This window comes from Megascapheus bottae, chromosome 2 (assembly GCF_031878675.1).
Source record: "Megascapheus bottae isolate mThoBot1 chromosome 2, mThoBot2.hap1, whole genome shotgun sequence".
NCBI classification, from domain to species: Eukaryota; Metazoa; Chordata; class Mammalia; order Rodentia; family Geomyidae; genus Megascapheus; species Megascapheus bottae.
In genome coordinates, this window is record NC_143510.1 from 56,969,382 (window position 1) to 56,983,024 (window position 13,643).

The window sequence follows — 13,643 nt, forward strand, 5'->3', positions numbered from 1 at the left end:
ACTAAATTGTGTGTGTGTGTGTGTCTGTGTCTGTGTCTGTGTGTGTGTGTGTCTGTGTCTGTGTCTGTACAGTAGGAAGACATTTTTTAAAGTCAGTATTTTACAAAGAAAGCAGATTTGGAACTTTGAGTAAAAATTCTAGGTCGAATATAAAACTTCCTCATACATCTTAGATGTTTTACAGGATGGGGTGCTGGACATTGAGCCTAGGCCCTCATGCCTGCTTACTAAATTATATACACTCCCTCCTGTCCTAGCGTATACCCCTTTAAACATCCATAGTTTTATTTTTGCTGGAATCAGGGTTTGAACTAGGGCTTTGTTCTTCTTGGCTTGCTTTCTTGGCTTGTATACCACTACTTGAGTCACACCTCCAGCCTGGCTTTTTGCTAGTTATAGAGATGGAGTCTCACAAATCTTTCTGCTGTATTGAGCTTTGATTCTCTACATCTCAGCTTCCTGAGTAGCTAGGAATGTGTATAGGCATAAGCCACTGGTCCCTGGCCTTAAACTTACATAACTTTCTTTTTCATATTTGGTCAAATTATTTTAAGATTCCCTATTAATGCCAGACCATCCCTTCACAACTCAAAGATTATTAGGTTTCACAATTCTTTTTTAGCAAGGCATACACCTATATCCCCAGCTACTCCAGAGGCTGATACCAGAGGATCACTTGAGTCTAGGAATTCAGGACCAGTCTCAGCAACATTCTGAGACGCTTGTTTCTGTAAAATAAATTTTTTCTACCTTCTATTTAACCTACATTTCTGGAGTACATTATATAAATAAGCCTGGACTTTACCTATTACCACTTCTTTTAATTCCCATTGCAGTCTTGCTCAATTTACAGAAGAAGAAGTCAGAGTTTAGAGGTGACTCATCAGGGTCACACGCCTAACCTCTAGGTGAACCAGCATGCCCTGATGAATTCAACAGCGATTCTATTTTATGCTAATTCAATGTTTCATAAATTATGGTTCCCACTTTCAAGGCTTACTAAAATACTTTGGAAATATTTTGAGGAAATTACTATAAGTATGAAATATGGGCACATACACTTGAATATTTAACAAAGAATGTCAAATAGGAGAAGAAAGATTTGTGTAATAACTGCAATCTCTACATGAGCTGCACTGGGTCTTTATTAGTCCAACTTTAGGGTATTTTAACATGAGGTGTGGAACTTTCATCCTTCTAAAGGCTCTTTAGACATCCTTATATAAAATTGTCAATCTGCAGACTGACCTCAGGTGCCCAACTAAAGACATTATTCATCATCAGTTGTGCACCAGATGGTTTCAAGGCTTTGCATGGGCTCCATACTAGATGTCCTTCACCCATTTCAAAGATCTAATTTACTTCAGAGACTGTTACACAGCATTAGGTATAAGTGGTTAAGACCTGAGGCTCAGAGATCCGACTTTCAATCTCAGTTCTGTTACTTACCTCAATTATTTATTAAATATATGACGTCTCCAGTGTGACAGAAGTCATCCAGTTCTAGGGTACTTGTAAGTAGTTGAGGAAATCACATACCTAAAATGACCCTTAATATAAGACATGTTTATGTACCAACACATCGGTACATAAGCCTATTTTATGATAGGCATCTAGTCTCTGCCCTTAGAAAATTTAGTTTTGAAGAGAATATAGACCTTTAATAAGTGCACAAGTTTGGTGGAATGCAGTGTAGATTAATATAGAATCATAAAATAAAGTATCTTAGCCTGTTCACCTATAACTCAGGTTAATATTGCTGAGAAACATGCTATCATAATCTTTCAGTGAGTCTCAGTAAGAAAGAAAGACATACTTGATTCCAGACTTCTAGGCCCATGGTGTGTTACCAGAAAAGTTTACAGAAGCTAAACTACCTGGGTCCTCGCATCTGGCCAGAGAATTATTTGAGCAAGACATGAACATATGATAGGAAATTTTATTACAGAAATATGGCAGGGAAAGAGCATGCAGCATTTCTACAACACTTTAGCTCACTCCTGCTATCTTGGCTTTAGGTTAAACAATTAAAATCCTTGAATGGTTTCCTATAAGATTGCTATACCAAAGATGTACTGTGCGAAAGACTTATTGTCCAAGCCTTATTTCCTCATTCTTCTGTAGCTCCTAGCCCCCATTTCCTCGTCAGACTGGTTTTGGTTTTTCAGCTTATCCTACCATCTGCAAGTTCTATATATATAGGCTTGCTTTTCTACTAATCAATATCATTATCAAATTTGCAGTGAGACTCTTGACTTCAGGTTCTATTGTCCAACATTGTATTGTGCTGTGTGTGGGTTGGGGTGGGGGGTTACGGTTTTTTGGTAAAGGGGAGTTAAACACATTCCGTGTGTCTTATGCTTTGTTGTCAGATTTTGCTCTGAACTTATAGGGCCTTCCAGGTACTTTAAAAAGATGCCATGTCTGGATAAGCTCATTCTCAGTTGCAGCTGAACTTGGTTTTGTAATATACAGTTTGTCTTTTCGGAAGCTTCTACACAGTGTGATTGCTAGATGGAGAAGGAAAAAAGAGAATGTTTACATTGGAATTTCAGACATTTTCTTAGGGACTTATGCTAATGCATATAGTATATATGTATATACACACGTTTCTCTACAATTCTGATTTCACGGGGCATGCTGTGTTACACCAGGCAGGCCTTAGAAACTTCTGCTTTAAAATCATTTACCATCCTACACACACGTGTAAAGGGGAAGGGAAAAAGTTAACACGATGAAAAGTACTGGGCTCTGGGCAGTGCCCCCCTAGCCCAAGGCCACATCCAAAGGGACTCAAAAGGAGAGCGCACCGCGCCTGCGCACTGCGATACCCGCTTTCCCGCCGTTTTGTGCGGAGCGCCGCGGGGTGGGGCACCGGGCCGGGTCCCGGCCGGATGGGTGGAGGCGCCGGAAACTTTCCACGCCGGCCGGAGTACAACGTGTCCAGTGGGTTGGCGGCGCCGCCATCTTCCTGGCAGGCGTAGGCCGGGGAGCGCGCGGGTTGCTTTTCGCCCGGCGAAGCAGCCTCGGAGGCTAGGGGAGGCGGCCGCGGCCTCGGCCCCCAGGTGATGGTGACGTAGCCCGGGTCTCCCGACCGGGCCGATCCCCAGCGGCGCGGCGCGGCGCGGCGCGGTCAGGCGGGGCGCGGACGCCGCCTGGGCCCCGGATGTAAGATGGAGGCGGGGGTGGGGGGATCACGTGGTGCGCGCCGCGCGCCCGCCTCCTTAAGTGATCGCTATGGTTGGTGGGGACGCACTGGGGCGGCGGAGCGCGGGGCGGCGGCGTGTCCGCGGATGCCGGGCCGCCGCCACGCCGCCCGCGGCTGGGCGGGACGCGGTCTCCACGCTCGGCGGTCGCTTCTGGAAGGAGTCGTGTCACCGCACGCCCCGCGGTGTCGGGGACCGGGTTGCCTGGGTAGGCTCGCTCGCCGCCGGGCGGGCGGGCGGGCGGCCAGCGGGGAAGGCGAGGGGTGGCCGGCGGAGCCCGTGGGCAGCGGCGATGAGCGCGGGGGACGCGGTTCTTCCCCCGAGGCTCGGCGGGAGGGCGCGGCGGGCCCGGGCGAGGCGGAGGCGCGGCGAGCCGGCGAGGAGGACGGAGCGCGGCGCGGGGCCCCGACACCCCGGTCCTGGCTGAGGTAGTAGTTTGTGCTGTTGGTCGGGTTGTGACATTGCCCGCTGTGGAGATAACTGCGCAAGCTACTGCCTTGCTAGTGCCGGAGACGCTCAGCGCCGCCGAGGACAATGGCCGGGGGACCCGCTTTGTGTGGCGGGGCGCGGGGACGGCCGGACGCGCCCTCGCTGGGGCGGGGGGTGGGGGGACGCCGTGCGCGGGGCTGCGATCCGCTCTCAGAGCCGCGTCTCCGAGTCCGTCCCCCCACCCCCAAACCCCCGGCCGAAGGGAGGGGTGCAGTTGTGCAACACACACACAACTTTTCACCCCGAGTGGTTCCAGCGCCGCTGCGTTGGAATGCGGGGCCGTGGCGCGGGGCGCGCGTCCTGCTCCCTCCCAGGGCTGCGAGGGCCGAGCGGAGGGGCGCTGCTGGCGGGGCGGGGGCCAGAAGACCCCGCGATGGCGAAGTTGCGTCTTCCCGAAGTCTTCTGGAGGAAAAACAAACGACAAAGCTGTAAGCCAAAAGCAGTCTAGAGCTTCGGGTTTAAACTTTGCTTATAACTCCTGGAGAAGGCTGGACGGATACGCAACTGTGACTGTTAAGATCTCCCCATGTACGAGACAGAAAATAAAATTCTTTTTACAGCGAGCAGTGACTTTTGTTTTAACACATCTCGGTGGCGTGGTAGGGTAGCTTTTTTTTTCCCCCCCCCCCGAGGGGGAGGTTTGGGGAGCCCTGGAGTCCTGTTAATGTGGTAGCGCGTGTCACTGCATTCTAGAGTGGGAGTAGAGGATCTGGGTTGGAAGGAAGGTTTCTAGACGATTTCGAGCCTAATAACATACAGTTTGATTCCTGAATGAGTGCCCATAGAATATGCAGTTTCTAGGGAGCCACGGTAGTGTGGATAACATGATAAAGTTTAGAACGTTTCATAAAACGTTGTCTATGGTTTGTGCAGAGCTGTATAATTCTATGTGGTACTTGGACGCTTAGGGGTTTTTTTGTAAGTTTCTAAGGAAAAAAAATGGAATACAGCTGAGTTTAGATTGATTAATTATGCGTTCCTGGGTGAGTTTATTTTAAAAAAGAAAGAGAAAATCTCATGGGGACAAAGCTATCACTTTGGAAAGGAAAAAACACTCTTGCTTTGAATCTTAAATACTTGGTGCTGGCACTCAGCTTGCTTTATTTTTGATGACAAACAGCAAGGAAAACTCTAGACTTATTAAGTAACTTTTCTACGAACAGTATTGTGGATACTATGTACAGTACTTTAAGCCAGTCACCTAACATCTATCAACCTAACTTTACTCTTGTAATTTACTGCTCTTTTAAGTGGGTCAGAGAAGAAACCCCCCTGGCCTATGCTGACATGCTATTTGTGGTTTGTCATGTGCTTTTAAATTTTGCTTAAAACTTTATACTGCCCACAGAGTAACATTTCAGTATGTTGGATATATTGTTACTTTCTTGTTACTAAGTGAGCAGAGTAAATACTATGAGCACCTGACTTGGTTTTAATCCCATACTTGTGTTTCTTTAAGCTATTTGAGAAGCAAATCCATTTTTTACTTTTATAGCTCTCTGCAGGGTGATGAAAACTACCAATTGAACATTTCCATTCTTGACTTTCCTGCAAGATGAATTTGCTTTATCAAAAATACAGCTTTGTCATGTGATTGACATTTACTTGGTGCAATTAACTTTTTGGTAATCTACCATCAAGCATTTAAATAATTTGTAGTAGTCAAAAGGCACTGCTGGGAAGAAGTAAGGCAGCATTTTGAATGTGATCCAAAAAGAAGATGGGTTGTGGAAATGACATTTTAATAAGTTCCATATTAAGCTAGAACTAGACAAGCTACAGTGTAAGTAAGGATGTAGCATGTGGAGAAGATACTTGGGGAGCAGTTTGCTTCATTGCCTTAAAGTTAAGAGTTGCTGGTGGAGATGAAAGCTTCACTCACAGACTTGAAATGAAATGACCTTTTGTTGAGCACCGCTGTCTCATTCCTGTAGTCCTAACTACTCTTGACACTGAGATATGAAGATTGTAGTTTGAAACCAATTTCAGCAAGAAAGTCCATGAAACTCTTAAACTCCACTTAACCAGCAAAAAAAAGTTGAGTTGTAGCTCAGGCAGTTTTGAGCCAGCTTTGAGCAAAAAGCCAAGGGACAATGTCCAGGCCTCTTGAGTTCAAGCCGCAGTACCAGCACACACAAAACTATGTGAAATGGTCTTTTGTCAGGTAGCCAACACATTTTTGTCTGTGGTGTAGTCTCCAAAGCACTCCTGCTAGAGGCACCTGATGGTAAAGATTAACTCAGTATGCCCACTGTATGCACAGAAACTCTTGCTGTGTCCAAACAGAATTGTATTGTCATAAAATCTCAAGGTGTCAGTTGCTCATGCTGTAATCCTAGCTACTCAAGAGGCTGAGATCTGAGGATCACCATTTAAAGCCAGCCCAGATATGAAAGTCCATGAAACTCCTATCTCCAGTTAACCACCAGAAAACTGGAAGTGGTGCTGTGGCTCAAGTAGAATGCTAACCTTGAGCTGAAGAGCTCAAGGCCCAGACCAGAGTTCATGCCCCATGACTGACCAAAAAAAATAAAAAAAATCTGCAAGCCATTGGTACTACTGACAGATAATTGAAGAATTAAAATTACCTAGTTTTCTAATAAAATTTAATAGCGTTTTTGTTTATATTATTAGGCATCATGGAGAAGGCACATAACTACTACCCAAGGGTGGGAAGATGTCAAAAGAGATGTTTGAGAATCAAAATGTGGAGAAGTGAAAGAAAGGAAAAAAAAAGCATATAATGCTCTAGTGCCTATCTTCACTTCAGAGGTGTGGTGGCTGAAAACCCAGGTACAATGATCAGTTTTCACATTGCACCCCAGAGATATCTAGGGCCTCACCTCATGGTGATGTAGCTGAAGATCCCTCCACGAAGTTTAGGTGTCAGCTTACATTCTCATCAAGCTTGTAGATATAACCACTCATTTACAAGAAGGTTAAGATGCTGAGGTGGGGCAGAAGCATGGCCTAGTGGTAGAGTGCACGCCTAGTGTGCATGAAGTTTGCCCTGGCTTTGATTCCACAGAGCTGTGGCTCAAGTGGTAAAGTTGCTAGCCTTGAAAATGCTAAAGGACAGTGCCCATGCCCTAGCTGGGCAAGCCCCAAGACTGGCACATTAAAAAATAATAATGCTGAGGGCCTGGCACAGAGAGGCCAAGATCTGAAAAATGGTTCAAAGTCAGCTTGAGAAGACAAATATACAAAACTTTAACTGGCAAAAAGCTGAAAGTGGAGGCAGGGCTCATGTGGTATAGCGTTAGCCATGAGCTTTAGTCAAGTGAGAAGCCCTGAGTTCAAGCTCCAGTACCAGCGAAAGCTAAATGACCTCATGTAAACCATCTCTCTCCCCTTTCTTCCCATCTCCTACTCTGTTCAATCCCACATGCACAAGAAGATGCAGGGAAACAGGAAGTAACCAGAGTAGGGACACAGGAAAATTCTACAGGACAGATGATCTGTGTTTTTAAAAATAAATCAATTGCAAGAAAAAAAATGGTAAAAACCTGCAGATTAAAATGAACTTGTCAGTTGGTTGCAATGTGAACACCTTAAGATCCTCACTTGATCAAAGCCACCCAGTAAATAGGAGCCAATTAGAGTACTTTAAATAATGCCTGAATATTTGAAGTTAAAATGTCATTGTTTTATAAAGACATGGTTTATTTACATGCACACTGAGAAATTTACCAGTGGGTACTGTAAGAGGTGGATTTTGCTTCGGGCTTTCAGAGAAAGCATGGGAGGCTTTACTCATAATACCAGCTACCTGGGACGTGAAGCTCTGATGGCAAAAAAAAAAAAAGAGTTAAAGACACCCTGTCTCAGTGATTAAAGAAAACACACTTTGGTAGGTACCTCTCATCTCAGCTGCATGGAAAATGTAAATAGGAGGAAGGATTTCCAGGCCAACCCAAGCATGAATAGGATAACCTATTCAGAAAAAAAAAAAAATGGACTGGGGATGTTATTCAAGTGGCAATGCAGTTGCCTAGCAAGTGTGAGGTTCTGAGATTGAACCCCAGTATTGCCCAAAAGAAAAGAAGGGGTAGAGTCCGGTCACCTTTAAGGCATTGGAGAGGAGGATTTGGCTCTAAACCGATCAGAGATGTGGTTCGAGATTCTCCCAGGAGTGTTTATCATGAGCACGTTCCTGGTCATTCCTGGCGTGGCCACTGCCTACATCCATAAGTTAAGTAACGGAGGCAAGGAAAAAAGGATGTGTTTTTTTCCTTATCACTGGGCTATGATGGAGAGAGATAGACGAGTCTCTGGAGTCAACCTGTATTATAAGTCCAAGGGCTTGGAGAACATTGACTAAGAAAGCGGTTTCCTGATTGATGCAAAAATGACTCAGTTATAGTTATCAGCTCTTGCTAAACGTTTTTGCATTATACTATGTAATACTTAACAAAAATAAAGAAATATCAGAAGCATAAAAAAAAAGGGGTAAAGGGATGTGCATAGAAAGGACTCCATGTGGAAGAGGTGTGACCTTGTGCTGGTATTTATGGTTATACTATTGTTTTTGTGGTATGGACTGTCGCACAGACCTCTAAAATAGCAGTTCTGTCACATTTCATTATAATACAGATCATATTCGTGGATCGATAACTATAAGTTCATACATGCCATCATGGTACCATTGCTTGAATGTCTATTATAGTTGTATATATAATTTTTCTATGTTATTTGGCCATCTTGAGGTTTGAGTCATGCCCTCACACTCTACCACTTGAGCTACCTCAGGCACTTTTTATTCTGCTTTAGTTAATTTTATTTGCTTTATTTTCTCACATAGGATCTTCTGTTTTGGCCTATGGCCAGTCTCATACATTGTTACTGCTGATCCTATCTCCTAAATAGATATTACAGATGTGAGCCACCATGCCTGGTCAAATTATATATTGTAATTAAAGCTCAGCATTAGTGGGCCGGGGGCATAAACTAGTGGTAGAGTATTCTAGCATGCACAAAGCCCTGGGTTTGATTCCTCAGTACCATATACTCAGAAAAAGTCGGAAGTGGTGCTGTGGCTCAGGTGGCAGAGTGCTAATCTTGAACAAGAAGTGTTTAAGGACTGTCAAAAACAAACACAAAAAAATACCCCTAAGAATTAGTAAGAAATGTCAGGCACTAGTGGCTCCTACTTGTAATCCTAGCTACTCAGGAGACTGAGACATGGGAAGCATGATTGAAAGCCAAAAAAAAAAAAAAAGCTTAGGGACAGAGCCCAGGCCCTGAGTTCAAGCCGACCACAACCAACAACAACCACCACAACAAAAGAATCAGTAAGAAACACAGAGGTGTGGCTCAAGTGGTAGAGTAGCAGATGTGAGGGGAAAAAAAAAATGTAAGAACATGAGATCTTGAGTTCAAGCCCTAGTACCAACACAACAAAAAAGGTTGGGGTAGTTTTTGCCTAGATACCTACAATAGCAATCCTCAGTACTTCCCCCACGAAGAAAAGAGCATTTCCAGCACTTGTGTAGGCCTCTCAGATGTGCTTCTGAGAAGGACGCTGAAGTGGACAGTGGACAATGAAGTCATACCATCGCTGCTCTTCTCTAACGGACAGGGAGTATACTTCTACCTAGAATGCAGTCCGTGCGAACCTGGTTCCTCTAAGGGGCCTTCTGAAAAGCCTTAGAGTTTAGGTCAAATGTATTTTTTGTCTTTAATGTGTGTCTAATCTAATTAAATGAAGAACCCAGAAGGAAGAAGACAGTTTTACCTGACTTGTTCTGTCTTGAGGGATATTATGCTCATATAATGATGTATCAGATATAGCAATGGTGAACCAAAATACACGTTTCTTAAAATATTATTGAGTCTCACTGTGGAACCCCTCAGTGTGCTGGCTACTTAAGGGGATAAGAGAAACTTTTATTCTGACGGATTGATTGGTTTCCTTGATGAGCCTGGGAAAAGGTTTTCATTTGCCAAACCTCAGTGAGGGCCTTTGTGTGATATTAGACCCCAACTTACTGTAGTTATTTGCTTATTAAGTTGAAAATAAGAGTTCTCAAGAAAAACTGACTTCCATCAATAATAACATCCTCCCATACACTGAAGGCTTACAAAACCTTAATTAAAAAGAGGCTATTTAACTTTAGGAATGAATTTATTACTGAGTTTAATTCACAAAGGAATTTTCCTCAGCATTTATGCTATTGTTGGTTTTTGCAGTGCTTGTTTTTAATTAACGTTTGTTTGGTTTGATCAAATATTGAATTTGAGTTCAAAGATCCATTTCCTCTGAGGATGACAGCTGAAAAGGCCAGCCATGTAAATAACGGAAAATCACAGTTTCCAATTTTTGCAATGTTCCCTGATCTTCTCATGGCATGCTGTTTGTGTGGTGTTTTGTTTTCTTTTTGATTGTTTCTTTTTTCAGTATTTTTATAATTGAGTAACACCCTCTTACTACATTTCCCCTGGTCTTCTTTGCACATTGTATGCCTTATTAATACTTGCCTAATTTCTTCATTTATTGCTAAGTGAGCTGTGATGGTCAGGTGAAGAGGGTCCCCTTTTTAACAGGGTTAGTTCCCCGGCATCAGGTGTTACCCTACTTTCCTTGTGTGCCATACCCACACTGAGAGTTTCCTAAGGGCGTAGCAAAGCCCTTACTGAAGACAAATGTTTCATAAAAGGTACTATTGAAAGTAGTCTGTAAGGTATTTTGGTTTTTCATATTTTTGTCTTAAGTTGTACAAAGGAGTCTGAATTCAACAAGTCAGATTATTACAATGCATCTTGATCAATATCACTCTATAAGGTATTTTTCAAATGCTGTGATAGCCCAATAATTCTCTTTCATTCTCTCTTTTCCCCTTCCTTCCTTTCTTCTTTCTTTTTTTCCTTCCTTTCCCCCGCTACATGTTGCATCTTTACCCTACTATAACAGTGGGGTTTTGTGGCCAGGGAAATGGCAAACGGATGTGCTTTAAGTGTGCAAAGAAACAACTCAGAAAAGGAGATAAAACATAAAATATTATTTTCTCAAATTCTTCATTGCTAATTTTAGCAAACTCTTGCCTCATTTTGATGGCAGCTCTGCCCAACACAGCAACCAATCTGCATCATTTCTTATTGACTGAGGTCTAGGGGAGTTTGGGATTTGAACCCCTTCCTTGCTTGCTAACTGTCACTGCAGGGGCTACATAGCATTGAGTTGCCAAGTAAGTGGCCAGAAGTAGATTTGCCTGACAGCCTTCCTTCTATAGAAACTATGAGACTGACCAAATGGTTGACGCCACTGGGCTTCTGATCTGCACGTTGATCCTCATTAGTGTCAGGCCTCCAGATCATCCAGGGTGTGGATGCAGAACGGCAACACTGGAAAGGGAGGGTGGGGCCAGGTGGCATGCCGATGGCATGGCTGGGGGGGAGGGGAGGGAGCTATAGAAGGACTCTTGTCCTTGCTGCAGTGTATAGTATTGTTATTGTGACAAGTGCCTTTTTTATTTTTTATTTTTTGCCAGTCCTGGGCTTGAGCTCAGGGCCTGAGCACTGTCCTTGGACTTTCTCAAGGCTAGAGCTCTACCACTTGAGCATCAGCACCACTTCCAGCTTTTTTCTATATATGTGGTACCAAGGAATCGAACCCGGGTCTTTGTGCATGCTAGGCAAGCACTTTAACCACTAGGCCAAACTCCTGGCCCACAAGTGCCTTTTTAATTGAAAGCAATATTTCATCACCTGTTTCAATGACAGATGGTTAGGGTTGTTATGGTTTCCAGCAAATCCACAACCGAAAAAAACAAGTAGCATTCAGGGTTCCTGGTTTTCAAGAATATTAGTGTTTCATAAAATGAAAATCCTGTGGTTTCATCAAGGTCTGCAGAGTAATGAGTTCCCTGTGAGGGGTCAGAGTCACAGAACCTAGTTCTATGTTAGATTACATGACAAAGAGGGAATAATGGTGGCTAATGTTGTAGACAGAATTGAGGTGGCTAGTTTGATGACCTTGTAATAGCCCAGGTGGACCCAGCACAACCACAGTGGAAAAGTTGAAATCAGAGAACCCACAGGATGCAGAAGCAAGGAGAGAGTAAGTTGACGTGAACATTACACCTACCACAGTCGGCTGTGATGATGCAAGAAAGAGGCAGACAGCCAAGTGATTCCAGATGCTTCTAGAAACCTGAAAATTGGAGGAAGGAAACACTCTGGGGAGGCTTCTAGTCCTTGATTTTAGTTCACTGAGGCCTATTTTGGACCTCTAAGACCCAAGAGCTTTAAGAAAATAAGAGTTTATAGTAACTTATTAAGTTTGCCATATTTGGTTGCAAGAGCAATAGAATAATGTTTAACTGAAAAACTAAATATCAGAATTTGAAGAACATAAACCAGGTGCTCGTAGCTCAAGCCTAAGAGCTCTCATGGGGCTGAGATCTGAAAACTCATGGTTCAAAGCCATCTTGGGCAAGAAAACCCATGAGATTCTTACCTTCATTTTACCAGCAAAGCCAGAAAAGGATCGGTGGCTCAAATGGTAGAGTGCCAGCCCTGAGCAGAGGGAAAAGAAAACAAAAAGCTAAGTAACAACCTCCAGAAACTGAGTTCAAGCTCCATAATCAGCACAAATAAATGAATAAGTAAAATTAGTGGACCTAAAATTGATATTTATTTATTTATTTATTTATTTTTATTCTTGGTTGTGGGGCTTGAATTCTGGGCCTGGGTGCTGCCCCTGAGCTCTTCAGCTCAAGGATAGTGCTCTACCACTCCAGCCACAGTACCACTTCAGTTTTCTGATGATTGGAGATAGGAGTTTCACGGACTTTTGTGCCAAAGCTGGCTTTGAACTTCGATCCTCGGATCTCAGCCTCCTGAGTAGCTAGGATTGCAGGTATGAGCCACTAGCGCCCAGCTCCCAGCAAGATATTATTAATAATGACCAGATATTGATAATAGTGACATGACAAGGCAAAGAAGAAAGCATGGGTGACAGGCATGACTAACTGGCTGCAGAGTACAGAAGTACTCCATTCAGTTCCTGTTATTCTTGATCACATGGACTGCCTGAGACAGGCTTCCCTTCCCTGAAACCTTAGTCTCCAGGTTGCTTCCATTTCTCTTTTCATTTTTTGTTTTTCTTTCTGCACTCTTACCTCTTCCATGGTCCCCATTGTTTTCCTCATTGTTTCCCCCTCCACCCTGACCCAAACAAGTAAGAAGAAAACAGCCAGGCATTCAGTGGCTAACACCTGTAACCCTACCCACACAGGAGGCTAAGTTCTGAAGATGGCAGTTTGAAGCCACCCCCGACAGGAAAGTCTGTGAGACATATCTCCAATTAATCACAGAAAAAGCCAGAGGCGGTGCTGTGGCTCAAGTAGTAGAGTGCTAGCCTCGAGCAAAAAGAGCTCAGGGACAGCACCCAAGCCTCTAGCTCAAGCCCAAGGACTCATAAAGTTAAAAAAAGAAGAGGAGGAAGAGGAGGAGGAGGAGGAGGGGGAGGAGGGTGGAGAAAGAAGAAAGAAAATAAGAAAATGATCATCTCTGCCTCTTTACTCCATCCTTACCACACCCTCACTTCCCTGGAGAAGAGTCAGGAAGCTGATGAAGAATGTAGGAAGTAGAAAAGGCATGTGAAAACACTAAGGACAAAAACAGTCACAAGAAGGGTGACAGACAGGAGATGCCACCTCATGTGGATGACTTTTCCCTTGAGAAGTTATGGAAGAGTTAATTTTTCTTCTGCCCTTGGAGTAAAAGGAAAGTCCTCCACATCTCTGGATAGAATAGTTAATGGCACACAGTAAGAGCTCTTGGCAGGGCTTAGAAAGCAAAGTTAAGCACTTGATTGTACCATGGCCCAGCACCATCTGTGATCTGTTCAAAATCAGATCCACATTTATAAATCAGATATTTACAGAGCCTTCAACAGATATTTGGCAAAGAAACTGACAGAGGTAGTGTGGTAAGCGACAAGCTCTG

At 43.8% G+C, this 13,643-nt stretch overlaps 1 protein-coding gene and 1 pseudogene across 2 annotated transcripts; one reads left to right on the forward strand and one right to left on the reverse strand.

The window, feature by feature from the left end:
- Positions 1-2,013: 2,013 nt before the first annotated feature.
- Positions 2,014-3,064, reverse strand: LOC150067143 (uncharacterized). Of its 2 annotated transcripts, none has more exons than XM_090356979.1 (2): positions 2,832-3,064; positions 2,014-2,510 (listed from the first exon to the last, which is right to left on the reverse strand). In XM_090356979.1, the coding sequence occupies exons 1-2, from the start codon at positions 2,965-2,967 to the stop codon at positions 2,356-2,358; spliced, it is 291 nt and encodes a 96-aa protein (XP_090213105.1). In that variant the 5' UTR covers positions 2,968-3,064; the 3' UTR covers positions 2,014-2,355. The 2 variants fall into 2 exon arrangements, with proteins under 2 accessions (XP_090213105.1, XP_090213103.1); XM_090356977.1 differs by having other exon boundaries at positions 2,811-3,064.
- A 4,689-nt stretch (positions 3,065-7,753) lies between these two features.
- On the forward strand, positions 7,754-8,135 carry LOC150067144 (NADH dehydrogenase [ubiquinone] 1 alpha subcomplex subunit 1 pseudogene; annotated as a pseudogene).
- The last annotated feature ends 5,508 nt before the right edge of the window (positions 8,136-13,643 follow it).